General features: G+C 50.9%; 1 protein-coding gene across 22 annotated transcripts in view; it reads left to right on the forward strand.

Moving 5' to 3' along the window:
* Pitpnm2 (phosphatidylinositol transfer protein, membrane-associated 2) overlaps positions 1 to 25,841 on the forward strand; it is a 132,429-nt gene that overhangs the window by 82,119 nt on the left and 24,469 nt on the right. For all 22 annotated transcript variants that reach the window (XM_087578407.1, XM_087578416.1, XM_087578413.1 and 19 more), the window contains 2 exon segments: positions 14,952 to 15,128; positions 25,172 to 25,386. In XM_087578407.1, the coding sequence (XP_087434533.1) occupies positions 15,051 to 15,128; positions 25,172 to 25,386 (293 nt within the window). In that variant the 5' untranslated portion in view covers positions 14,952 to 15,050.

The following is a 25,841-nucleotide window of genomic DNA, read 5'->3' on the forward strand; positions in this document are numbered from 1 at the left end:
ACCCCCTTGAAATGACAGGGGGGCGGGGAAGATAAGGGCTTTTTATTTTTTACTCATTTCCTCCCGCCTGAAGTTTCCCAATGAGTATTTACTAAAAAATCATACAGTTATTAAACTAGGGCAAGGTACTGGGCTGGGAGCCTGGGGGTTGGGTGGGAACTTTGACTTCAGTGGTTTGCATCTGCCAGGGCTTCCCCTCCCTCTCCTCCCACCCTACCTCATCCCTCCTTCCCCCCCTCTCCCAGCACTGCCTAATTCATAGGCGTGCCCATGAGAACCTGCCCTGCTTTACAGTTGGTTGGAGCGCACCCTGCACAGCCACCTAGCTCAGAGGCAGGCTTTCCTTCCCAAGTGTGCACTCATGGGGTTTTCCAGGTTTGACCAGTAGTTCTGTGTTTGTTGTTGCTGTTGTTGTTGCTACTGCTGTTGTTGTTTTCTTCGTGGTTTCTTTCCTCTGTCCTTTTCTCCCCGGAGAGAGATGGACATTCATCACCAGCTAGCAGGTTTTATGGGGGCTATGAAAGGAAGCTAACAGCTCTGTGAAGAGCCAGTTACCTGGGAAACTTTCCAGGCTTGTTTGTTCCTGGCAGCCCTAGGAGGCCTGGTGGGAAAGGCCATGGCACTCACAGTGAGACGGAGCAAGAGCTAGGTCCAAGTGTTTAGCTACATGACTGTACCTGTCCTGACCTACCCTAGGGACACTGCTTGGGCATTTCTTTTTCTCTAAGAACCAGGAGACTGCCTTCAGAGATGGGCATTTGGACACCATTGTTGTTGACCTGTGACACCTAGGACTCTTGCTGAACCCAAGAGAACCTGGCCAGGAACCAAATATTGTACCCTTCTGTTTTGGGATGCTGTGTGGTCTCATCAAATGATAGCCCATCCACCCTGGGCTACACTCTTGCCATCTTGTCCCGACTGGAGCGTTCTGTGTACCTGCCATTGCTGGCTATCAGTCACTAGGTCCAAGTAGACCTCTCCCAATCCACCCCATTGGAAGGGAGCCAAGGAGCCAGCTGTCCCCTCACTACCGCTGAGACCTCCAGCTGCTGTCTGTGTTCATGCCCCTGCGTGCACCCTTGGGGAGGCAAGTCTGGCCCTGTGAGAAGTCTGAGTCACAGATGCTGTCACAAAACAGGGACATAGCAGGCAAGGAGGCTGCACTATTCTTAGAGACGCTTACAGTTGCTCTAAGGAACCGCTAACAGAGCAGCAGATTAACACTGTCTGTTTGGGAGCACCGTCTGCCTGGAGAGGGAGCACCGAGCCCTTGCCAGGCTGCCTTCCTTAGGTACTTACTAAGTGCTGCCTAGAGCTTCCTGACCCAAAATGAACCCCACAGATAGATGGCCCTGTACTTTTGCCCCCTCTAGTTCCTGTGCCTATTGCAACCAGTGAGCCAGGGGCCTTCTATCCCCGTGAGGGGCAGAGAGGAGCCAGAAGTAAACAAGTCATTTCAGATCAGTTCAGGTTCAGGGGAGGCTCCAAGAGGGATCAGGTGGAAGCTGGAGCCCAAAGTGTGACATTTGGACTGGGGCCTGAATGAGGACAGGGAACAGACCCTGGGGACGGGAGGGCACTTCAGGGACACGAGAGCAGCTCAGCAGCAGCGAGAGGGAGTCCGTGGATCCAAGAAAGGCAGCAGCCAGGGTGGCAGTGCAGAGGTGGAGTGTGGTTTGCTGGTGGGCAAGCAGGGCTGGGGCTGCAGGGACTCTCAGAGGCAGATGTCAGTCAGGCACAGAGCTGCTGGAGCCCTGAGGAAAACCCCCACCCACAGGGCAGGGCAATAGATGGGCTTGCCTAGGGCTGGGGGCGGGGGGGGGCACTCAGGGGCTGGGCACCCTCTTGTTATGGGACCTTCTGTAGCTCTCTGTTGTGGCCCCCAGCTGAGCTTTGGTTGTGACTGAGGCAAAATATGTTAAGTTCAAAATCCGAACTGGTCTAGTTCTGTTTAGTTCTACCTGGTTCTGAAGCTTCAAGAGCAAGCACACGGTAGGCAAGTGGTGGTAGTGGTGCACACATCATGAAACCCAGCACCTGGGGGGCAGAGACAGGCCGAAGTCTGAGTTTGAGGCCAGCCTGGACTACAGCGTGAATCCCAGGACAGCCACGGCTACACGGAGAACGCCTGTCTCCAGGTGAGGGATGGGAGAGCAACCAGGCAGCGTGAACCCTCATCCCCAGCCCCTCCAGAGCATCCCACCTTTCAAAGCTGAAGCAAGGTTCATTAACCACTAACTCCCCGCTGCCATTCTGCCTCCCACCTCTGTAGATGCCCCTGCCCTAGCCCAGCATGGAGAGACGGAATCCCCCAGCCTCGGGGATTGGTGTTTTCATTTCATCCATGGCAGCGCTGTTAGTACTTCCATTTCAGGGCAGAATGATACTCCCCACCAGGCTTCGATGCTGTGTGTGCCTCCGTCTTCCCGTGGCTCCTGAGGACTCAGGTCTTGGCTCACAGGACCCTCAGTGCCCATCACAGAACCTGGCTCCTGATGGCCGCCTGGATTTGCTAGGCGTATGAAGCTGAGAGGGTGACGGTTGAGTCTTACCGGATGAGGGTGGGGGGCTGTGCTGAGACTCGAGGGGACTGTGTTTGCAGGGCTGTGGCGCTTTGATCTCTAGACTGGCCTGGGGGAGCATGAGGCATTACCAGGCCTCCGTCTGGGGGAAACAGTTCAGAAGGGAAGGGAGCCCCCTCTTTCTCTCCTCCTTGCTCACTCTTGGCAATTAATTTTAAAAGTCAGCGTACAGATGATGGGTCTCGCTATGGTATTTAGTGTAGACATATCATTATACTTTATTATACAGCCTTCTCCTCCCAGCCCCCCTCCCTCCCCCTGCCAGCCTTGGTTTCTAACATAATTAATATCATCCAGCACATTAAAAAAAAAAAAATCCAAGTAGCCCCTCTCTGATGGAATTTAATTAGAGCTGGGAGGTGTGCATCCCCACAGAGTGAACCAAAAGAAAACGAGGCAAGAGATCCCTCTAAGTGATACCTCTTTGGGGAGAGCCTTCGGGCTGCGCTGGTCCCTCCTGGAGCGTGCAGATCGCGCAGCTCCATCTAGCTTTCCGTAAACATCACTGGCTCTCAACGTACCCTCTTCAGTTGTGGTGGCCTTGATTCCTTCCCAACACCCTTGCCTTTTACATGTTAGGAAGATTGTTCTGGGAGAGCAAGGGTGGAAAAGCTAAGAGCGTGGATTAGAGCGTTATCAGTACTCGAGGTGTATGCTTATACAAATGGAGACCCATTAAGGTGATGGTTGGGTTCTCAAGCTGCCTCCCTGGCTGGAGAGGGAAGTAAGGTAAACCTGACTCTTCACCTACTGAGAGGTTGTGGGTGAGGTGCCCAAGAGACCCAAAGCCACCGTCTCCTAGGCTGTAAACTGGGGCTATTGCCACGCAGTACAGCATCGCTCAGCCATAAAAAAGGAATGAACCCTGATGTGATACAGCGTGAGCCTCGGGCACCAAGCCAAGTGCAAAAAGCCAGGCTCCAGGTACAGGAGGGGTCCTGGATACACACATCCATGCAGACAGAAAGCCGATTAGCATGGGGGCAGGGGAGGGACTGCCGGCGACTGGAGAAGATGTTTTGGAATAGATAGTAATGTTGGCTACAGAGCTCTGAATACATTAACAACCACTTTAGAGGGTGAATGGCAGGGTGTGTGCATTCTGTGCCCACCACAGAAGTGAATCCATGAGACAATTTTGACTCAAGGCAGTGGGGAGGATGGACTGGTACAGTCTGAGCATGGGCTGTGGTCTGGGGTCAAGGGGTAAGTTTTCCATGATGTGCAGCCCCAGGGTGAGACTATCGTGTGGGGTTCCATGGGGCTGCAGCACTTTCTTGAGGCCCCCAGGTAGTGCCCCAGAAGGGTAGTATCAGGCACACTGTATGCTTTCTCTCCCATCCTCACAGAACCATGAAGAGCTGAGGGAAGTTTGGCATGAAAGCTGACACTCCAACCCTTAGTCATGCTGAATGTTCTAGAGTCTGCCTTGGAGGAACATTTTATTATTGATTGTAAATGGGAAGCAGTGGGCAGTTTCTCAGAATAAAGGGATCCCAGTGCTCTCCCCGTGATGCCCAGGGACAGCTGGGCCTACACCTGCCAGCCAGGGGAACCAGAGCCTTGGGTGCCATTGCGATCCATAAGCACAGGACGTTTAAAGGGCAGGAATTGGAACCCCAGTTCCTGTGCTCTCTAGACTGATGTGAGCCCCACAGGGCTATTTGCAGACCTCACAACACTTACTGGCTTGGGAACAGAAAGAAAATCCAAACTTGCAGCTAACAGGCTCCCGAATGAGTCAGAGAGCTGGGTGCTGGAGTCTCGTACCCCGAGGACTCCAGCCGAGGTTCACTGGTGGGTGTGTTGGCCAAGCGAGTGGGGAAACATGGTTCAGACAGAAATATAGTCCTGGGTTGAATATAGTCCATCTGTCTGCAAGCTCCAGGGGCGCCCGTACCAGAGCTCTCCCATCTTTTAAGGTGGGATCCAATAAGGATCCCCATCCATTCTGACACAGGGAAGTCATCGAGCCCCCTGATCAGTGCAGTTCTAGTGGACCAGGGAGGGGTGTGCCAAGTGTGTTGGACAGGGACAGAAGTGTGTGTGAGAGAAGGTGGGAATAGTAAGCAAGTAGTATTGACCTTTAGGGGCACTTGTTAACTCAGATATCAGAGGGACGGGGTGGGACCAAGGAGGCCAGAGTTAGGAGGGCCAGGGGCCTTGGCTCTTTGTTTTGCAGTTGTAGTAGTTGTTTATATTAGATGCCAATCGAGGGGATGGCATCTCCAGCAGATGCCAGGGCGTGGAGCGTGCTGGGGGAGAAGGTTCCCAACTAACAAGGCCTGGGACGTGCTGCCTTCAGACGGGAACAGAGACGTCCCACCTGTGTTGCGGCTGGTGGCTTTGATGCAGAGGGGTTGCTCCAATTTGATGGGAAGGAGTTGGAGGACATAAAGAAGATAGATGAAATCAAATATGGGACATGTGGACATTTGCTCGGTGTGGTGGGAGCATAGAAGCTGGACCCTCCCGAGGTATCACTTCAAACTCTCGAGCATGGCTGGCCCAGAGAAGTGTGAACCCACAACAGTGAGGTGGTTAGGTGGTTACCGGTGAAATCTCGCTAGCAGCAGGACACATTGCTGTGATATACTGTGATACGGGTCACAGCTTTGTTGCCAGTCAAGCTGGCTGGGGTCACCAGGATAGGAACTGTGGGCAGGTGATGACGTAGGTGCTCCTTTAGGGATGGTCTTTGGTAGCGTTTATATGCCTTTTTTTTTTTTAAGCAGCAACAGGTGGCGCCCCCTAGTGCATGTCTCTAGTAAAAAGACCCCTTACTCTACAAATGTAGCCATGTAGGGCCCCGGCAATCAGGGTTAAACACTGACTGGTATCTGCTTCCAAGTGGGCCTGGGTATGAGAATTCCGCCACTCTTGATAGCAGCCGTGTCCAGCGCCTGCTTGTGGGGATGTGTCCTAGGCTTTTGTCCCTGTAGGCTTAATAGCTCTCCTGACCTCAAATGACCAGGGCCTGCGGCCTATCTTCTCTTAGTTTTCTACAGCCTTCTCTCCCCAGCCTCAGCCTCCTTACTTCAGCCATCCCCCCACCTCCCTTACCCCTACCCTGGCTGCTGCTTTAGGTGTTCAACTGCTGACTTTGGCCAAGCTTTGGTCAAGCAGCTCTCCCTGCCATCACTGCTGCCGTTACTGCTGTCTGTGCCTCTTTCCTCAAAGTTCAGTCCTGGGAGATTCCACAAGGGATCCAGGCGGCCAGCCCGCTTCACTCCCATCACACCGGACCTCCGTGGCCAGTGGAGGTTTGCGTTTGCACCTATCACAGCTCGCCTCTTCAGCCCCAGCGAGAGGGCCACAGAAAGTTCACGGAGGCTTGCGATAGCGAAGAGCCCAGTGCAAACCGAAGCAGTCCTGGCTGGGCCCCTGCCTGCAGGAGCTGGAGCAGGCATCGTGATCACTGTGCAGTCTCCCCGCGTAGCACGGAGTGTTCAGGACGGCTGGTCTCCGGGAATGAAAGTGGTCAGGCTGCAGTTTGACAGCCCTCTTGCTCAAGGCAGCCATGGCAGCAAGGGAGCAGCCAACAGCTTCCAGCTAGGGAGTCCTGCCCCACTCCGTGTCTTTGCTTGTCTATGGTAGGGTGAGCATCAGCAAGTGTTTACAGCGGCAACTTAGAGGACTTAGCGGTAAGAGTATTTTTAATTTTAATGTAGTTATATATAATGTAGACATATAATGAGTATTATTTTAATAATTTAAATTTTTTAAGTGAAGAGTATTTTAAGTTAAAAATTTTAAAGACTTTATACATTTATGAAAATTTAAAATATTTTAAATTTTTACATAAATTAAAATTTTAAGTAATGCTGCCGCCCAGGCCCAGTCCCCTCATCGTCTCCCCATCACAGTTTTCCTGTTCGGAAGCAAACGATCCCTAGTAAAATTCACACCTGTGCCTCTTAGAGACGCTGACATTTTGGGACCTCTGAGAAGCTGGAGTTTCCCTTAAGGCTTGTTAGAACTGGGAGAGGCTGGGATAAGGCCTGTAGCCCAGTAAACTTCCTACAAATCCTCCCTAGACCTCCCGGCCCTGGAGGTGCTCCCATCTCAGGGATCCTCCCTCCTGAAAGTCCCTTAAAGGAGTGAGCGGGCTCCTGGAGGCTAGGGGAAGGAAGAGGACTAAGAGGGAGGGACTATGAAGCAAGCACCAGATTCCCTCTGGTCATAGCCCAGCCACAGTGGCCATGATCACTGTTCATCCGGAGCGCCAACCCCAGAGGGTAGGAGGCAGTGGTTGCTGTGACCAGCAGGGTCTCCAGCAGGCAGGATAAGGATAGTTTAGCTAGTACCAGGCCCTGTCGTCCGGGACCCAGTGCCGTCTTCTCACACGCCGGCCTCCTCTGCCCCGGTCATCCTAGGCAAGGCTGCAGCACAGGCAGCCACTCTAAGAAGTGGGAATTCTGAGGGCCGGGCTTCCCTATCCCACTGCTGGCCTTAAGCAGGGTGCCACCTTCACAAGACGGTTTGGTCCTCAGTGTCCGCTGCTTCCCTGATGCTGTCCTGTGGTCTTCTGGTGAGGCTGCGGTTCTCTCTAAGGCCTCCTCTTCATTATGCTTAGTAAGGGAGGGTTGTGTGCCGTGCAGCTCAGAGTAGTAGAGGACGCTGGGGCAGGGACGGGGTAGTGGCCATGTACTCTAGCTCTTCTTGACCTTGGCCCCTACCCAGGATGACAAAACAGCTAGAGGAGGAGAGGCCTGAAGCCAGAATGAGCCTGTGAAATCCGGCATGGGGCAGCAACCTAGGCCTCTTCACCACAGACCTCTGAGCTCCTCACACATTCCTCAGGAGACGCCTCCGGGGTCTGGAGTGAAGCTCAGAAGTACGAGGCCTGCCTGGCATGTATGAGACACGCCAGGGTTGCAGTCTTTGTTACCGGTACCGAGAGAGTGAGAGGCAGGGCTTGGGCCCTGAGTGATGAACTTTCTCCTCCTGAGACACCTTGTACATCCAGAGCAGCTGTACCTGAGGCATTCCACATGTAGGGATGTTTCCCTTCCTCCCCTGTCACCCCTTCATCATTAGATGTGAGGGGGGAGGGGACAAAGGCAGCAGATTGTTGTTATGCTTTCTGGCTCCTGTTTGGGGACCAGAGAGTTTGGGAGACAGAGAGGGGCAGTAGGGTTTTCTAGAACAGGAGACCAAGGGAGCAGCAGGTTCCTCTGCACACTCGTACGAGTGACACACACACACACACACACACACACACACACACACACACACATACTCACACACACACACACACACACACACACACACACACACACACACACACACACACGGGTCCCTGTCTCCATCTAAGCTGCCAGAGTCCAGGCTCCTGATGACCCTGCACTGAACAGCTTCCAGACTTACTATCCAGAATGCAGCTCAATGGTGTCTGGACGAGCTCCATCCTCTGTCTGCTCAGCCTCACTTCTGACTCCCATCTGTGACGTCAAACCCCAGCTAATCCGGGGAAAAACAGATTAAGTTCTGTAAACTCAATTCTCCCGCCTTCCCTCTTGCTCAGGGTGTCTCGGGGACCTGCCCTCTCCCAGCCTGCCCCCTTCCCTCGGAGCCAAGCCCTCGCCATCCTCCCTAAGCTCCCGTGTATGCCTTCTGCTGGCAGCTCTACCTCAGGAGCTCGGCTCCGCCCTTCCCTGCAAGCTCTTCCCTGCAACGCCCTTCCCGTTGAGCTCCTAACCCTAGGAACTCAGCCAGGTTTTTTGCTTTATTGTGAGAGGCTGGGGCCTTGATTCCTAGGGTGACACCCAGCACCCCTCCACTCTGCCTGGCGAATGACCCGCAAGCAGTTCATACTCTGCATTCTGTCTGGGGCTCCATGGCCTTGCTGATGCCACACCAAGTGACCCCACGCTCACGTGCTCTGAGGAACATGAGGATGGTTTCCTTTCTAGGGTCCTAAAAGCAGGGTCTGAAGCCCAAGGTGTCAGTAAAAGCTAGGGGCTGTTTGAGGCTCCAGAGACGGTCCCTGTCCCGCCGAATGGGTGTGAGGAGTGACATGCAGGCTGGCCTCCGGAGACCTCCATTTTCTATCTTGCTGTCCCAGGCCGCCAAAGCTGCCCTGTGGCTGGTGGGAACTATAATTTTGTCTATGCTGTCATGGCTCCAGCAGGGATGAGACGGAGCGAGTCTGTCTCCTGCCCAGGCTGCTACACTGGATGCCACGAGGTTGCCTGAGTTAGGGTTTGGCTGAGGTGAGGCTGGGGACAGCAGACACAGTCCTGCTCCCTCTCCAAATGGGGGGCTGTCTGACCAGATAAAGGCGTTAACAATATTAATCTCCCGGATCAAGGGAACTACAGCCAGCAAAGCACTTGTGACAGGGCATTCTTCCTTGGGCCCCAGCCTCAGGGCTCAAGTCAGTGGGTTTAGTGTCTGCTACTGGGAGTGGAATCCCAGTCAGGGTGGCCATCTGCCCGTGACTGGCCTTCCTGACCTTGAGACTCAGCCAGTAGCAATACCAGTGGATTCGGTGTTGTGACAGTGGGTCGAGACTTGCTGGGCTGTGTCACACTTCATCCACAGGACACCCCAAGAGCTGTTCTCACCCCTATTTGTAGAAGACAAAACAAAAGGTCAAAGACAGTAGGTAGCTGGGCTCAGAATGAGTCAGAGCCAGGAGGGGCAGGTGACCTTCATCACCGCACCATTGCCCTTCTCTCCCCTTTGCGCTCGCAGCTCCAAATCTGCTGCCCCACATCTACCCATGCAGAAAAGTGCAAGCACGAGGTGCCCCAGAGTCTACTGACAGGAGGCAAGTCCCTCACTAGAACCCAGCACACCCGTGTACAGCAGACCTGTGCTAAAAGGAAGGGTGATAACGGTTTTTACCTTTTCAAGTTTTTAAATGCTTTTTGAACTGAAAATCAGGGGCTCGGGGTACGGCTCAGGAACAGAGCACATTGCCTGACGTGAGCAAGCTGAGTCGAGGCCTCAGAGCATCAAAGATCAAATTTACTCCATCAGTTTCATTTTCGCCCACCTGCAACCTCACATATTTAAGATATACTTCAATTTAGTCAGAGTAGTCAGGGTTCTCTAGAGGAACGGAATTGATGGAATGAATCTATCGATAGTAAGAAGGGATTTACTAGAGGGACGTACAGGCTGTGGCCCCAGCAAGTCCAACAATGACTGTCTCCAAGGGAAAGGCCAAGAACCCAGGAGTCAGTTGTTCAGTCCTTGAGGCCGGGTGGCTCACTTCAGTATACTCCAGGATCCCCCAAAGGAGCAGGCTTTACTGCCAGTGACGGACCCCTCGCTCGGCAGCAGCGTAGATGAACTCGCCAGCAAGATGATCCAATCCAGAAAACCCTTCATGCTGCGCCCAGCTGCCTGAGCTGTACTTGATTCAGGTTGACAGCCAAGATGAGCCATCACCTACACCAAAATCAATGGACAAGAATTGCCTAGAAAAACATTTCCTTCATTGTACTAACAGTCACCAAAGGGTTAAAAGGAAAAAGACATTTAAAAAAAAAAAACTTGTTCATTTTACATCCCTCACACCACCTCCCTCCTGGTCACCCCTCCCATAATCCCCCTTCTCCCCTCCCCCTCCCCTTCTCCTCTGATCCAGGGGTGGCCTCTTTGGGTACCCACACACACCCCCTTCCCCAACCCCCAACCAACCAGGCCAGTCAAGGCAGCCCAGCTGGGAGAGCATATCCCACACACAGGCAACAGCTTTCAGGGTAGTCCCTGCTCCAGTCGTTCAGGACCCACATGAAGACCAAGCTGCACATGTGCTACATGTGTCTGGGAGGCCTAGGTCCAGCCTGTGTATGTTCTTAGGTTGGCGGTTCAGTCCCTGGAGCCCCAAGGGTCCAGGTTAGTTGATTCTGTCAGTCTCCTGTGGGGTTCCTATCCCCTTAGGGGCAGAAGAAGAGTTTTCTAAAATAGCTTTATTAAGATGCAATTCAAATACTTGTTCCATTAGTGCATTTAAAATGCGCAACTCAGTGGGCTTCGTATTTATGTTTTGGATTGTCTGAAGTCTGATAGAGGTTATGTAGCATAAAATTTTCCATTTTAAAGGGCTGGGCTATAGCTCTGGGTAAAGTGCTTGCTTAGCAAACACAGGCCCTGGGTTCCATCCACAGCCTTGAAGTAAAAGAAAAATCTGCTATTTTAAGCTCTCCAGCATCCACTCTGTGGCATTAAGGGCATCCTCAGTGTCCTACAGCCATCAGCACAGACACCTCCAAAGTGTATTCGTCACTCAAATGAGAACTCTGACCATTACACAGTGGTTCCCTGGAACTTCTAGCCCTCCGTGCTTAGTAACCACTAAACTGCTCTCACAAGAAGGACTTTTAAGAAGTTGAAGTTATTAATTCTTTAAATAATGAATTCTATTTTAAAAGCAGTTTTAGGCTCACATTAAAATTAAGTGGAAATTAGGAGTCTGCTAAGGTCCTTGCCCCACATTAACGTCTTCAACTTCTTCCTACACCAACACGGTCCTTTCATATATTTATCATTGTATGTGTATGATATATGTATGATGTGGGGATGGGCATGTGTACCTCAGCACATGTATGACGATCAGAGGACAACTTGGTGAAGTCAGTTCTGTCCTCCTACTATTACGTAGATTTCAGGGAATCAAACTTTAGTCATCAAGCATCAAGTGTCTTGTGCCTTTACCCACTGAGCAGTTTTGCCCACCCAAAGTAGTCCTTTTGTTATGACTGATGAACTGACACATACATAGAGTCCACAGTTGGTATTCTCTTTTGAAGATTTATTTTCATTATTTGTGTGTGTGTGTGAGAGAGAGAGAGAGAGAGAGACAGACAGACAGACAGACAGGAGTGCAGATGCTCACAGAGGCCAGAAGACTCCAGAGACTAGAGTTACTGGCTGTCATGAACTATCTAACAGGGGTGCTAGATCCTTTGTAAGAGAGTCAAGTGTTCTTTTTTTTTTTTTAAGATTTATTTTATTTATATGAGTACACTGTAGCTGTCTTCAGACACACCAGAAGAGGGCATCAGATCCCATTACAGATGGTTGTGAGCCACCATGTGGTTGCTGGGAATTGAACTCAGGACCTGTGGAAGAGCAGTCAGTGCTCCTAACCACTGAGCCATCTCTCCAGCCCGAGTCAAGTGTTCTTAACCACCCAGCCCTTAGTTGTATATCCTATGGGTTTAAATAAACATGTAATGTCGTGCCCATCACATCATATGAAGCAGTTCAGCTGTCCTAAGAGCCCTCTGTATCTGCCCGTTCATCCCACGTTAATTTATCTATGTCGCGAATGAACTCTTATGCTGTGAAAGTTGATGCACTTACATTTCCACCTTCATTCTCCCATCCCCAGTTTTTGTTAACTATGTTAATGTGTACATTGTTGGGGTTTTCATATACTCCAGTAATCATAATTGCCATGATTGCAGAATTACTTGGTTTATGTCATAGCTTTCCATAGATGAATTTTCCATGGCTTATCTCTTAGTCTGTTGGATTTTAATGCCAGATATTTTTTAAAGAAGATGTTATCCATATCTAAGCCCCTAAATTCATATTTCAGAGATTTGCTGACATCACACCTAAACAACAGTTTAGCTGGGTATAAAATTCTGGTTCCTAGATTCTGCCTCTTAGAACTCTGCAGATATCACTCCTGGGGCTGTAAAACTGTGTTGCTATGAAGTCTGATTCTCCCCAACCCGTCTCTCTGAATTCTCCCTTACACTTCTTTCCCCTCTGTCTTTTAAGGTCAGTGAATTTTTCAGAGTGTCCTATTATTTGTAATATCAGCTTTTTCCCCACTGAACATAGAATATGAGCTAATCTGTAGGGCTAGGCCTTTAATTTATTATCTTGTTAGTTTTGTGAAGTTCTGAAGAAGCCGTGGAAACCACTTAGTGCATACACTTGCTGTGCAAACGTGAGACCCTTTCAGTCCTCACACGAAAGCCAGTGTAATGGCATGCACCTGTACTTCAGTACTGGAAAAGTGGTAATACAGGAAGCTCCTGGTAGCTCGCTGTTCAGCCACTATAGCTAGTGAGCCCCATGTTCAATGAGAGACTGTCTCAAAACATAAACTGAAAGGCAATAGAGAAGACACCTAACATTGACCTCTGGCTTCACATGTTCACATGTGCATACAGACACAAGTCATGATGCACATAACCAGGTTTAATTGCTCAAAAAGAACCCACTTCAGTACTTAGCTCGCTGTGCATTCATCCTATTTTGCTCAGGTTGCACTCCAGTCATGTGTTGCGAGAGCCTCTGTTGCTTCCATGGCTGCATCTTTGTCTCCCTCTGTTTGCTCTGTGAGTTCCTCAAACCCACCCAAGGCATCTCTAGTCATTTGTTATGTTTTGCCTGTTCATTCATGGTTTCATGTACCTGTTCATTCATGGTTTCATGCACAAAAGACAAGCCATATTTTTCCCCATCCCCTGAGCTCAGCTAGCTTACTTTCATCTCTCTCTGTTGTTGAGTTATTTCTCATTCTTCCCCATGTGCTCACTTAAGCAGCATATATACTAAGTTCCCATCTTTTTTTTCTTCCCTCCCTCACAACAATGTATCCTAGGGGCCAGGCAACTAGGAAAATAATGTTAAGTTTTGCAGTTAGATTCCACAGGGAATGCCACACTGTGACCTTGTCACATTTTGTCACTTTCAGAACTGAGTCTTCCCTGTTGCTGTTGACCCCTCCCTAACTGTCTGAATGTCTGTCTGTCTGCCTGCCTGTCCACCTGCCTACCTATCTGCCTGTCTGTCTATCTGCCTATCTGTCTGTCTGCTGCCTGCCTGAGTGCCTGTCTGTCTGCCTGCCTGTTGCCTGCCTGTTTGCTTGCTGTCTGTCTGTCTGCCTGCCTGCCTGCCTGCCTCCGTAGTTCCTTACAAGCACAGCACAGTCTCTGTGCTTCACGCAGCCTGAGATGGAGCTGCAGTCTTGTCTTCATTGTCTGACAGTTCTCAGAATGCTCCTACGACTAAGCTTCGCTCGTAACCCAGCTCTCCTGGGTTGTGGGAACCACCCAGAGTCCTGTGCCTTCGTCTTCGGTTCCCACGTGGAAGGGTGGACACCATCTGTGTGGTTACAGCTCACCAGGAAGCTTGTCTTCAGAGAGAGAGTGTCACTATGTACTTTTTTATTAGAGATGTGCCCACAGAGCCTCTGAAAGCCGAGAGACTACTGGAGTCAGCAGCTGGCCAGGTTCTAAGATTTCATCCCTGGACGTCTTTGAGAGACTGAGACCTTTAAAGAACTTGCTTTGTGGGGTTGGGGATTTAGCTCAGTGGTAGAGCGCTTGCCTAGGAAGCACAAGGCCCTGGGTTCAGTCCCCAGCTCCGGAAAAAAGAACCAAAAAAAAAAAAAAAAGTACTTGCTTTGTCTAGCCTGCGGATCCCACTCTGACCCTAGGCTGGAAGCCTGCAACCTTGCTTGGTGGGCTAGGAAGCCAAGAGAGCAGGTGGTCTGCTGTGAGTGATTGGTTAAGAGCCTGAAGGGGTACCCGGCTGAGACTGCTTGGTGTCTGCAGAGTATGTCTGAGTTCCACGACTCAAATGAAACACTGTGACATACTCGGCATCATTGTACTTACCCTGGTGCAGTGAGGGAATATGCTGGCTCAGAGAGCTCCACAGGTCTGAGTCTGCCTGCTGCTCTAGGCCTCATCTTATGCAGGTTGGACTCTGATTGGTTGAAAGGATCACGTGGATGATAATCGGAATGAATGTGGGAACTTGAGTCTGTGGCACCTATGAGTTTGGGTTAATTGTCCTGTCTTAGGTGAATAAGTCATTTTAGGTTGACCCACTCTGGTTTATTTCTGGGGCTCTCTCTCTAAGTGTTGTGAAGGGTTTCTTTCTATCCTATTGGCAGATCGGGAGTTTCTCAGCCCACTGGAAACTGATGTGTACTGTAGAACCATGGCGACGTTTACATACAGCTTAGTAACCTGAGCTACCCCTTAACCAGCCCCAGGCCACCATGATATCATCCTGTCCAACCCCTCCCCATCTGGGAAGCCTGTGCTCAGCCCCCACTTAACAGTACTCAACCTCTGAGGCAACCGTGACCCTCTACTACCCAGACTGTCGATGGGAGAGTTCACACAGCCTCTCACTTAGTCCTTGGGTAGCTCTTCAAGATTTCTCTGCAAACAAGGAAATGCGGGCCAGAGAGGTAAGGAATTTGCTGCAGGTCACCGTTGGCTTGAGAGGGTTGAGACTAGAATTCTAGCCTCAGGTCTAGACCTTGGCTTTCCTCTGTTAGCACACCCACCAGACTGCAGAAAGTGACTCTCCTGTTCTCTCTCTCCCCTCCCTCCCTCCCTCCCTCCCTCCCTCCCACTCTCCTTCTCTCTAAAGGGTCTTCAGTGAATTCTGTCATGGTTATTTAAGGAATCTTGCCTAGAAAGTCCCCACAAGCACGAAGTCCCCTGCCGCCCAGAAGGCGTGGACTCCAAGATGATCATAAAGGAATACCGGATTCCCCTGCCAATGACTGTGGAGGAATACCGCATCGCCCAGCTGTACATGATACAGGTGAGTTCGGAGAGGCGGCTGGACCAGGTTAACCTGGAGCAGTCCCAGCCTACACTACTGGGTACTACCTGAGGGCATGAACTACTGTCAGTGTCTGTGAGGGGCTGCACCTCCACTGTACATCCAACTTCCAAATAGACACCAGGCACACAGACACACCGGGCTTTCATGGGGTCAGATTATCTTGCCACCCGTAACACCAGTGTCCTCTTTACATCTAAACCTACTGTCTCGTAGATCAGCTGATAGCTCAGGGCCGATAGCTGATAGATCAGCGGCTCAGGCCGCTGTCACAGAGCATCCATTGCTTTGGCTTCAGCACCACAGACTCTCCCTCTCTCTCCATGGCTGTTTTGGAAGCCACTCCTAAGATAAAGGCACGGCAGGGTGGGTTTCTGACAGGAACTGCCCTCCTGAGTTTTACGCATTCTCACATTGGGGTTGGGCATGTGACGGCAGTCTTTCTCCTACTTATAAGTACATTCATCCCGTCATGGAGGACCTACTCCCATGATGCCATATAAATCCAAGTCATTCCCAAGTACACAGCCTCCGTAGGTTATCTCACTGGGAGGTAGGTTTCAGTGTAGGAACTGGAGGAGACACAGTTAGCCTCAAAACCTCATTTAAGACGGGGGATATGAGGCAAGAGAGGCTGATAGATTGTATGGGAGCACACAGCCTAGCTCCTGACTCCCACTGTCTGACAGAATTATGGGATATAGCACCAGTTTAGTCTTACCCACTGCAAAGAAACACCCGTACATTCTCTCCTCCATGCCTGATGCACTGAGAACACATATCCCAAGCCGCACTGTTCGTTCCAGATGCTTCTCACCCAAACGTCAGACCTGTTCACTGCCCACATTGCCGGGGTAACTGACTGGAGTCCTTGCTCTCCGGAACTTTCCATCCCAGCCTTACAGCTATCCTTCTCCCTCACCGACCCTAGAGATTTTCCTCCCTCCCTAGGGCCCAGAGCCCCCACACCAATTATAAGCCATCTCTTGGCTTGGTTCTAGCTCTTCTGGATATAATGGAGCCTCTGTTCCTGTTGTCCACTGGGACCTCTGTCTGATTGGCTTCTCTGTATCAACCACTAGTCATTGCATCATCCCGAACCCTCAGTATGTAAGGCCAGGGGCAGGTACAGCTGTCAGAGCTTCCACCCCCTGTGTTTCTAGACAAGGTTTCTCTGTGTAACAGCTCTGGCTGTCCCGAAACTCACTCAGTAAACCAGGCTGACCTCAAAGTCACAGAGATTCACCTGCCTCTGCCTCCCATGTGCTGGGATTAAGAGCAGTGCGCCACCATTCCCAGCTCTCCCCTTTTCTGATGGCTCGCACCTTCACCGAGGGACCCAGAACCTGTCTAAGGAGCTTGGAGCAGCTAGAGTTTAGCCAGCTCCCACAGGAGAGGTTTGGCTGGGAAATGAGCAGGAAGTACCCCCAGCCTCTCTGGGGGACTGTTTGCTCTGAGTTGCTTCAGAAGCGCCACTCAATTCCCTCTTGAACCACTTACCCCTTAATTATTTCTAGAGAGCGGGAGAGAGATAGCTTAAATCAGGCCCTAGCCCTGAGCACTCTAGAAATAACTCAGTCTGTTCAAGGACCAGACTCATCTGCTGAGGCAGCCGTGTGTCTGCGGCTTCTCGCTTCCCTCTCCAGCCGTGGCCCACGGTCTCGGCGATGCAGCCCCAGTGGCTTCCCGAGTTGGGCGTTCTGGGTTCTGCAGCATGACCTCCAGCCACTGGAGTGCCCCAGAGTGCTTCTCAAGTGCGGAGTCACTGTTACTGGGCAGCTCCAAACGCCTGCCATTTCCCAGCATCTGTCCTTGTGTTTCCAGTCAATTGAATTGCGAAGTGACCCACGGCATCTGTATCCAATGGACCACACGGTCCATTGGGTAATTTATACTTTCGATGACTCTGATAGCTGAGACTGTAGTAAGTAGGAGTGTCTCCTACTTCACGTGTGTCTACCCTGCCATAGTGCCCCCCTCTGCCGTGAGCCTCCAGAGTCTTTCCCTGTACCCCATCCAGTGAGCAAGTGTGTGTGTGTGCAAAAGACAGAATGATGAGCAGCCAGATGTTGCTGCAAGAGGAGTTTCCAAGTCAAGTGCTAGCAAGGCTGAGAAGCTTAGCTAGCACATACATGGATGGATGGATTCACATGTGCGCAAATATGTACACATCCATCTACATAACCTGCCAAGTCCCACTCCAGTCCCCATCAGCTCGAAAGGCCCACAGAGGTACGATGAGCTGGAAGCTTTCGTGGCCAGGATAGCCCCTTTAAAACTGGGTTCTCTGTGAAAGGACCCCCACACTCTGCCCAAATAACTAAGGTTGTCTTCCAAGCTTTCCTCTCGGGCCACCATGGCAGGAAGGCAAGGCGTGTTGGGTCTCTGAGTAGCAAAGGCTACTGTTTTAAACGGAAAGACCATGATTGCACCGTGATATAAGGGACTCCAGTATATCAGTTTCCTAGATGCTGAGCTGTGGTCTGCCTCCAGACAGTAGCATAGCTAACTTCCTCTATGGGTGGAAGTGTAGGCTTTCCCAGCTGAAACCTGGCTTGAGTTCTGGATCTAGGAAACAAGTGAGCCTTCCCGGGTAGTAATTACTACTTGTTTGTTTGTCTTGTTTGTTTGTCTGTGGTTTTGTTTCTCAAGACAGGGTTTCTCTGTGTAGCCCTGGCTGTCCTGGAGCTCACTCTGTAGAGCAGGCTGGTCTCCAACTTAGAGATTCTCCTGTTTCTGCCTCCTGAGTGCTAGGATTAAAGCCATGCACCACCATGCTTGGCCTCTCAATTTCTTACATAAGCTACTTTCTTAAATGGCGGTGCCCTGGAAGGTCTCTCAAAAGAGACTTCCTTGTTTATAGATGGGAAAATTGAGCCAAATTTGGAACTTAGCTCCCCCACCTCCCAAGAGGACTGTCTGCTCCTAGAAGGCTTTGGGCTTCTGATGGGGTCAGGAGGAATCAACTATCAGTCTCAGATATGAGGGAGCCCAGAGTGCAGGGAGACTGAACGGGGAGGGAACACCTGAGGAGGCCTACTTTGCCCCACCCCTTCTCCTAGATGGTCCTTGTTGAAGTGGAGTGAGCTGTGGCCAACAGGCCTAAGGGCAGAACAAGTGTTTCGGCAATAGGCCAGCTGAGGCAATCCAAATGTGGGGGATGGAACCTGGGTGCTTATGTGCTGCCTGTTCCTAAGACACCCACTCACAGCAAGATTTCTATCTCTGGAGGCCCTGCTCATCTCATGTGACCAGTAGATCATTTCTAGCCCAGCATTCTCTGCTGCTACAGGGCCTATGAGCGCCCCTCTCCTAGCTCCTGCCCCTGTTGGCTTCTCTGCTCACTCCCTCTGCTTCTGCTGTGGTCTTTGTCTTCTGTGCCTCAGATCCCAGAATTCCTAGGGGCCTTTGCCTCTGCAGGGTGAATATATGTCACAGTCACAGGCTGTACCTGAATGTGTGCACAGCTCACCGCGTGCCCATCGTACCACAGTAACACGGTGTTCTGTCCCCGCCTGTACGAAAACTATTTCAGGGAAGACTGTAGATGTACCAAATGAAGCCAGGCAGGAGTGGTGAAGGCCGAGACGGGGAGACAGGTGTAGGTACACCCCAGGTAGATGCTGCAAGAGTCAGTGTGTTCCACAGCTACGTTTCCACGGAGACAATAGCAGGGAGGTTCATCTGGCAGCAGCTGGAGCAGGCTGTGGAAAAGACAAAGCTAGCAAGTCAGAGCCATTCCTCTGCCTGAGGGAGTCTGTAGAGTGGTGTGAAGGCCAGTGATAATCCACTGTCTGCTGTCCTCTAGAGGGTGCTCAGCAAAACCTTTTGGTCCTGGGGATGGGCAGAGGCGTTGCCCGGTCAGTACCCTGGACAGTTCTGAGAGCGCCGCTGGAGAGGAGTTTCTTTCTCTTTTTGCAGCTTTCCTTGTTCTGCGGTCCCATGGAGGTTGAAGGCTGTTTGCTGACTTGACTGACCGAGGCTCCAAGGGTGGGCAGCACTCCATACTGCTTAGGAATGGTCTGTGGGTAGAGCACAGAGAGCCTGTTTGTCTGGTCTGGCTAAGCCACAGCTATGTGAGGAATGTTGCCCCTTCACTCCTGTGGTCAGTGAGATGTAGGGGTCAGGCTGTGGAGGGCGGCTTAAGTGGAGGACACCGCCTTCAGAGTCCTGGTGATTGTGGACTAGACCCCATTGATTATGGGTTCATCGGCCAGCCTTTCTCCATCTAGTCTGTGATGTACCCTCGTGCTAGATGGGGTTGCCGCATAGGCTTCAGACCCCAATGCCCACAAGTCTCCGTTCCCATCTCCCTGAGGGACTGCATCCATCCGTAGCCCTCACCTGGTGATGTCAGCAGCTTGGATACCCTATGCCTGAAGTACATCACCAGCTTTAGCACCCATGATGACCTGCAAAGCTGGTAATGTTCTTCCTCTTCCCAAACGAGGCTGCTCAGAGATGTCAGAGCTTGTCCAAGGGAGAACAGCTGACCCTAGGAAGCCGGGGTTTGTCTGGAGATGTAAATGGCTGCCCTTCTGCACATGGAGCATTTGGAGTCTCCCTGTCTGCCACATCTCTTCCTTCTTAGAAGTCATGGTTTCAGGGATTGGGGCAGGATGCTCTTCATCTCCTTGTCCCTTGAGTCACCCCTCCTGGACTCAAATACTCATATAACCTGAGGGCACACTATAGATGGTAGTCTGCCCATAAAATCACTGCTGCTGGGGAAAGGCCTGTGTGGTTGTGCAGGAGACACAGGGACCACTGGAGGAGTCAAGGGACTTTCCCGTTAGGCAGGGGAGGGACCAACAGTTGGTGCTGTCTCTCTGACAGGCTGAAGGCTAACCACAGGAGGTCATGAAGATAAGTACATAGCGGAATGACCAACACCCCCAGTTCATACTTACGTACAACCTCAGGAGTGTGACCTCATCTAGACGCCTGTGTGTGTGTGTGTGTGTGTGTGTGTGTGTGTGTGTGTAATTCACTCTTGACAGTTAAGACTCCTGAGATTTAGGACCTGCCTCAGCTGACTAACTCTGTCCCTATGAGAAGAGGAAGGAACAGAACATTCAATGAGGCTTTCTTCCCAGAGTGGCTCTAGCTCGTCCACCACAGAGCTCGACATATTTTCCCATATTTTGAGTATGTTGAGAGTGAACATGGCTAGTGTGAGGAATGGCTACACCATGTCTGTCTCCATTAGCCACGGTGAGAGAGCTGGTTTCTGTTTTCCTCCTTTCCCATTGCTTATCTTTGTAGCCATCCCAGTTGGGTTCAAGGCGCTCTCACTGTTTGGGTTTGTGTTCCCCGTTTGCGTTGTTGGACATCCTTCAGGCGCTCAGTGGCCACTGTGTGTCGTCTGTGGAGGCATGACTGTTCTGATCTCTGGACCATTTGCCAATGTGTTATCTGTATGTTGTTGAGTTCTAGGCATTCTCTTAGATCCAAATTCCTGGCATCAGAGATTATTGACGGTTTTTCTCTTTCATTTCCTAACTTCTTTCTTTCTTTCTTTCTTTCTTTCTCTCTCTCTCTCTCTCTCTCTCTCTCTCTCTTTCTCTCTCTCTCTTTCTCTCTTTCTCTCTCTTTCTTTCTTTCCTTCTTTCTTTCTTTAGAGCGTGTTACTTTCGTTCAGTCCCGTTTATCTGGCTTTTTTGTTGTTGCTGTCATTTGTCTTTTTCCCAGTTTCCTGCTGAAGGACTATATTTCCAGCCTCCCCTGTGGGCTATGGAAGTCATTTCTGCCCAGTCCTGCCTCTGTAAGGGAACGCATCCCCTCCGTCTTCCCCCGTAGGCATTTTGGCCATCCGCACATGATGTGGGCAACAAGGCGCCCCCTTGCCCTGCCTAAGGTCAGACCACGCCTCCCCTTCCCTTTCCAGCTAAGATTGTTTGAAAAACAATCTTAACAGGTTTAGTGTCACATTTATAAACCGTTGTCTAATCCAATGGTCATAAAAACTTATTCCTGCTGAGAGTTTTAGCTCTTACATCAGGGAATGTGTTTTTAACGAGCTGTCAACGGCAGCCAGCAGGAGAGTCCTGGCCATGAGGGAGTGTGTGGTCCTGTGCGGTGCCAAAACCTTACTGCCCCCTCAGCTTCTCTGTCACTCTGGCTGAGTGGGACGGATGGCACTGGATTCCTGTTCCTCAGCTCCTCCATGCATGACAAAGGGAATGTCCTCCCAGGAAGTCTTTGTCCATCTGCCCCCAGCCCCAGTAGTTTTCTCTGTAGACAGATTCTCACTGTGTGGTCCAAGCTGTCCTCAAAACACGAGGCAGTCCCAAATGCCGAGAGTACAGGTGTAAGACACCACATCCACCCACAGGCCGCTCTGAGAATGCCGTCCTTCTGTCTTGCCCAGAAGAGCACTGAATCCACGCACTCTTGGCTCACACACACATACACGCTTGTCTCACACGTGTGCACATTCATGGACATCCTGACCAGCAGCCTCAGTTGCATAGGCCCAGTAATGGGTCACAGTCCTCAGCTCCCTAGTCAGATGCTGATTCCCTGGACACGTAAGTCCACTCCAGCATCACTCCTAGGTGTCGCTCCAGACAGCCTCTTCCGTGGGCCTCTCTGAAGTAAATCAGATATAACACAGCTTTGCTCACTTGGGAGACTAACCTGGGTGGTTCAAAGCAGGGCTTCCGTGGTCCAGATGGTTCTGAAGAGCTCAGGCAACCATCTGGAGGAGACAGCTAGGCACATGTGCATCCGTGGTATACATGTGGCATCCACCAACACCACTTGAGGCATGGCTGCCTCCCTTTTGCAAACCAGCAGCCTGGGACCAGGCCCACCCAGCAGGAGGGGATGCTTGTGCAGTTTCTGAGATCCAAGCTATCTGCAGCTTTGTCCTCTGTCTCCACACTGGCCCAGAGGCCTTGGGTGAGCCGCCCCCAGTACCCCATGCCTCAGTTTCCTCACGTGCAGAATGGAGTGCCCCATTCTACCATTTGAGGAGAGGTGTAGACCGAGATAGGATACAGAAGGCGTCTACTCAGGCTTGGCCTTCCCTCTCTGTTCCTCCTCTCTCCAGCTCTTTCCTTGCTCCCAGCATGGACACCTCAGCCCCAGCGTTTTTTCCATGGGTGGGCCTATCTGATCCTTACAGGTCCGAGCCCAGCTCTTCTGTGCCCCATCTCCTCACCACTATCTGTCAACACCAATGCTAAGCTGAAGCATCTGGGCCCTCCTCACCAGTGTCCCCAGGCCTCCAGGCATGGGAACGAACAGTTATCTGAGCCTGTGCCCTCACTCCTTTCTCAGAAACAAACCAGAGAGGATGTCTGGACTCCAGAGCCTTACAGACCACACTCCCCACTACTCCAAGCTAGACTTCACTGACTTCCCGAGGCAGACAGGGACAGTGACTGTTCTCTGAGACATTTCCTTTGCAGTACGACTCTGAAGTAGACTTCTCACTGGTTTGGCTATTTCTGGGTCTCTTTTCACTTTAAAAACTGCATTTCTTTGGACCAGGCCTGGTGGCACATACCTTTAATCCCAGCACTTGAAAGGCAGAGGCAAGCTGATCTGTGTGAGTTCAAGGCCAGCCTGGTCTACATAGAGTCTCTATCAAAAACAAAACGAACAAACAAACAAAATAACCATTGTTTTCCCTTATTTGGCGGGGTGGTGGGTGAGGGTGTGTATTCCATGACACACGTGTGGAGGTCAGAGGGCAACTTTCAGGAGTCTGTTTTCCCTTCTAGCATGTGGGTTCTAGAGATTGGACTCAGGTTGTCAGGCTTGGTGGCAGGTACCCTACCCACTGAGCCATCATTGTTCTTTTGTTGGTGAGTGTTTTCAGGGGGAGTGTGTGTGTGTGTGTGTGTGTGTGTGTGTGTGTGTGTGTGTGTGTGTGTAATGTCCCAGGCTGAACAGGAATTCATAATCCCCCTGCCTCTGCTGGAATTCCAAGTGTGAGCCCAACTCTTCACTTTTCAAATTTCAGTTTGACAGTTATACATGTGCATAGTGGACTTTATCCTGCTACACTGTTTCCAATCTGCTCCATCCCTCTGAGACCCTTCTTTGTCTCTAGAAGGCACCTCCCATTTTCATGTCTTTTGTGTGGGTGTGGCCCAGTGAGTTTAATCAGGGTTACTGGAATGAGCATGGGTGGGAAATTACTTCCTGGAGCGTGGGCTACTTATCAGTGGCTACACCATTGAAGACAGTGACAGCCTCTCCCCAGGCTGCCATTAACTCCCAACGTCTCTCCTGCGTCCTTCCCCCAGTCCTGTACAGCTTTTCACAGTCATTTGGCCACACTGAGTTCATGAACACAGTGACCCGAAGACAGCTTTGTGGGGCTCACCCCCGCCCCATCCTCAGACTCTTTCTGTCCACAATTCCACAGTGTTCCTTGGGCCTTGGATGGGGTGACATATGTGTCCCATTTTTGGGCCAAGCACTCCAGCCCTCATTCATTACCTTTCATTAAACATTCTGCATGTACAGGAAGTCCATAAGCCATAGCATCACTGTGTGGGCTCCCATCAAGTGAATAAGTTCTTGTGAGCAGTGCCCAGTCTGGAAACAGAACATTCTTGGGGCCCAGCAAACCTAGTTGTGTGTCCCAAGGACTCCTGCAGTCCTGAGCAAAGTCTCTTAACATGCAGAAGCCAGAGGCCTGTTCTACTGTTTGCTACCTTATTACTGTGAGACAGGTTCTCTCACTGAACTTGTCTCTGCTGTTCACTGTGCTGGGGTTATGGGCAAGCATGCAGCCAGCCACACATGGCTTTGCATGGCTTCCAGGGTTCCGAACCCAGGTCCTCATGTTTGCACCGCAAGCACTCTTACCCGCTGAGCCATCTACCCCGTCCAGTGTATGCCCTGTCTTCACCTGGCGGTCAGAGGGATGGCTTCCACCTTCTGGCTACTGTGAATAATGAGGCACTTAAGTATAAGGTTTTGTGTGATACTGGGAGGTGTGGGTCTCCAGCTTGCTCTAGGTTTGTTTGCTTGAGCTGTGGGGTCTCCTGTAATAACATAGGAATTTTAACATCCATTTGCTCCTACAAAAGAAAAAAAAAAAAAGAGCCACTAGATCTTTGCTGGAGATTGTAGGGGTCCTGCAGGCTTCGTGGGGATTATTGTTGTTTCAAAAGTATTGTGTCCTAACCTATGAAGGTTGCTTTTCCAGGTTTTAGGTCTTTAACTTCTTTTGGCTTCATGGTCTTCCGTGTACAAGCTGCTCCCTTCTCTGTTTAAACGTATTCCTGTCTGTTATTGCAAATGCCGTAGGAAATGGAACCATTTTCCTTTTTGTGTTCTTTGGCTTTGTGTTCTGAACCATTGCAGAGCTCATTTAATTAAGCCTACGAGACTTAAGGAAAGTTCCTTAGACCTCTCTATATAAAGATGACATCCTCGACAAACTGAGAGGGTTTACTTTTTCACTTTTTCTTTTCCAGTTTGGATGCCTCTTATTATTATTCTTCCTCATTATTGTGGCTGGAACAAACCGTACAAAACCCAGTAGAAGCAGGAAAGCAGGCATCCAGCACTGGTGCGATGGCAAATACTTGTAATCCCAGTTGGAGGCTGAGTCAGGAGAAATGCAAATCTCGGGCTACATAGAATGACCTTGTCCCAGAAGGAAAGCCAGAAAGAAGAGGCCGGATGGGGCAGCACTTACCTTTAATCCTAGCACTCAGGAGGGCAGATCCAGTCTACATAGGAAGTTCAGGTCAGCCAGAGCCCCTGTCTCAAAGATAAGTGTGTATCTTGGCACTCATCCTGGGGTAGGTAGGAGTCAGAATAGATGATTTATGCTTTTTAATACTTGGACCTTAAAGAGGAAATCCAGGACTCATTTCACTATCAGGAGGTTTGGGGTCACAGAGCCACAGTGTAGATTTAGGAGACAGGGATACCCCAAAGTGACACAGAAGGAGCCAGCCTCAAGGCCAAAGATCTTTCCTGTCCCCAGTCCTCCGAGCCCCTCCACCTATGCAAAGTACTTTGTCTGAACATCAACATGCTTTCCCCTACAGAAGAAGAGCCGGAACGAGACCTATGGACAAGGCAGCGGAGTGGAGATCCTGGAGAACCGACCCTACACAGATGGTCCTGGGGGCTCCGGGCAGTACACCCACAAGGTGTATCATGTGGGCATGCACATTCCTGGCTGGTTTCGCTCCATCTTGCCCAAGGCAGCCTTGCGGGTGGTGGAGGAGTCCTGGAACGCCTACCCCTACACCCGAACAAGGTGCGTGTGTCTGCCTCAACCCTCCTCAGCACGCCGTCTGCTAGAGGAACTCCGCAGCATGCATCCAGGAGTTCTCCTGACAGGTTCAACTTCTGCTCCCATGAAAGTATCAAACCATATCTCACGTGTGTCCCCTAATGGTTCAGTTGGTCACAGGTAGGAAAGGGAAGGATGTCCCTGGATGCCTGCCCCCCCCCCCAGAAATGCCAATGGATGTCATACAGGCAGGAAAGTTCAGGGAGTTAACATTCACTAAGTTCCCACAGACAGAGGCAGCCTGCTGTGAAGAAGTTTGAACCGGAGGTAGACCAGATGGTCCAAGATCTCCCACCTCTGGGACACTCAGCTGTTGTAGCAGTGTTTAATGCATCCCATATCGAGCAGGACTGTTCTCAGAACTCCAGCGGAAGCTCTTCACTTTTTGCCTCTCAGTGCCAGCTCACATTAACCAAGGA

This window comes from Rattus norvegicus, chromosome 12 (genome assembly GCF_021556685.1).
Source record: "Rattus norvegicus strain SHRSP/BbbUtx chromosome 12, alternate assembly SHRSP_T2T, whole genome shotgun sequence".
In the NCBI taxonomy this organism is placed as follows: domain Eukaryota; kingdom Metazoa; phylum Chordata; class Mammalia; order Rodentia; family Muridae; genus Rattus; species Rattus norvegicus.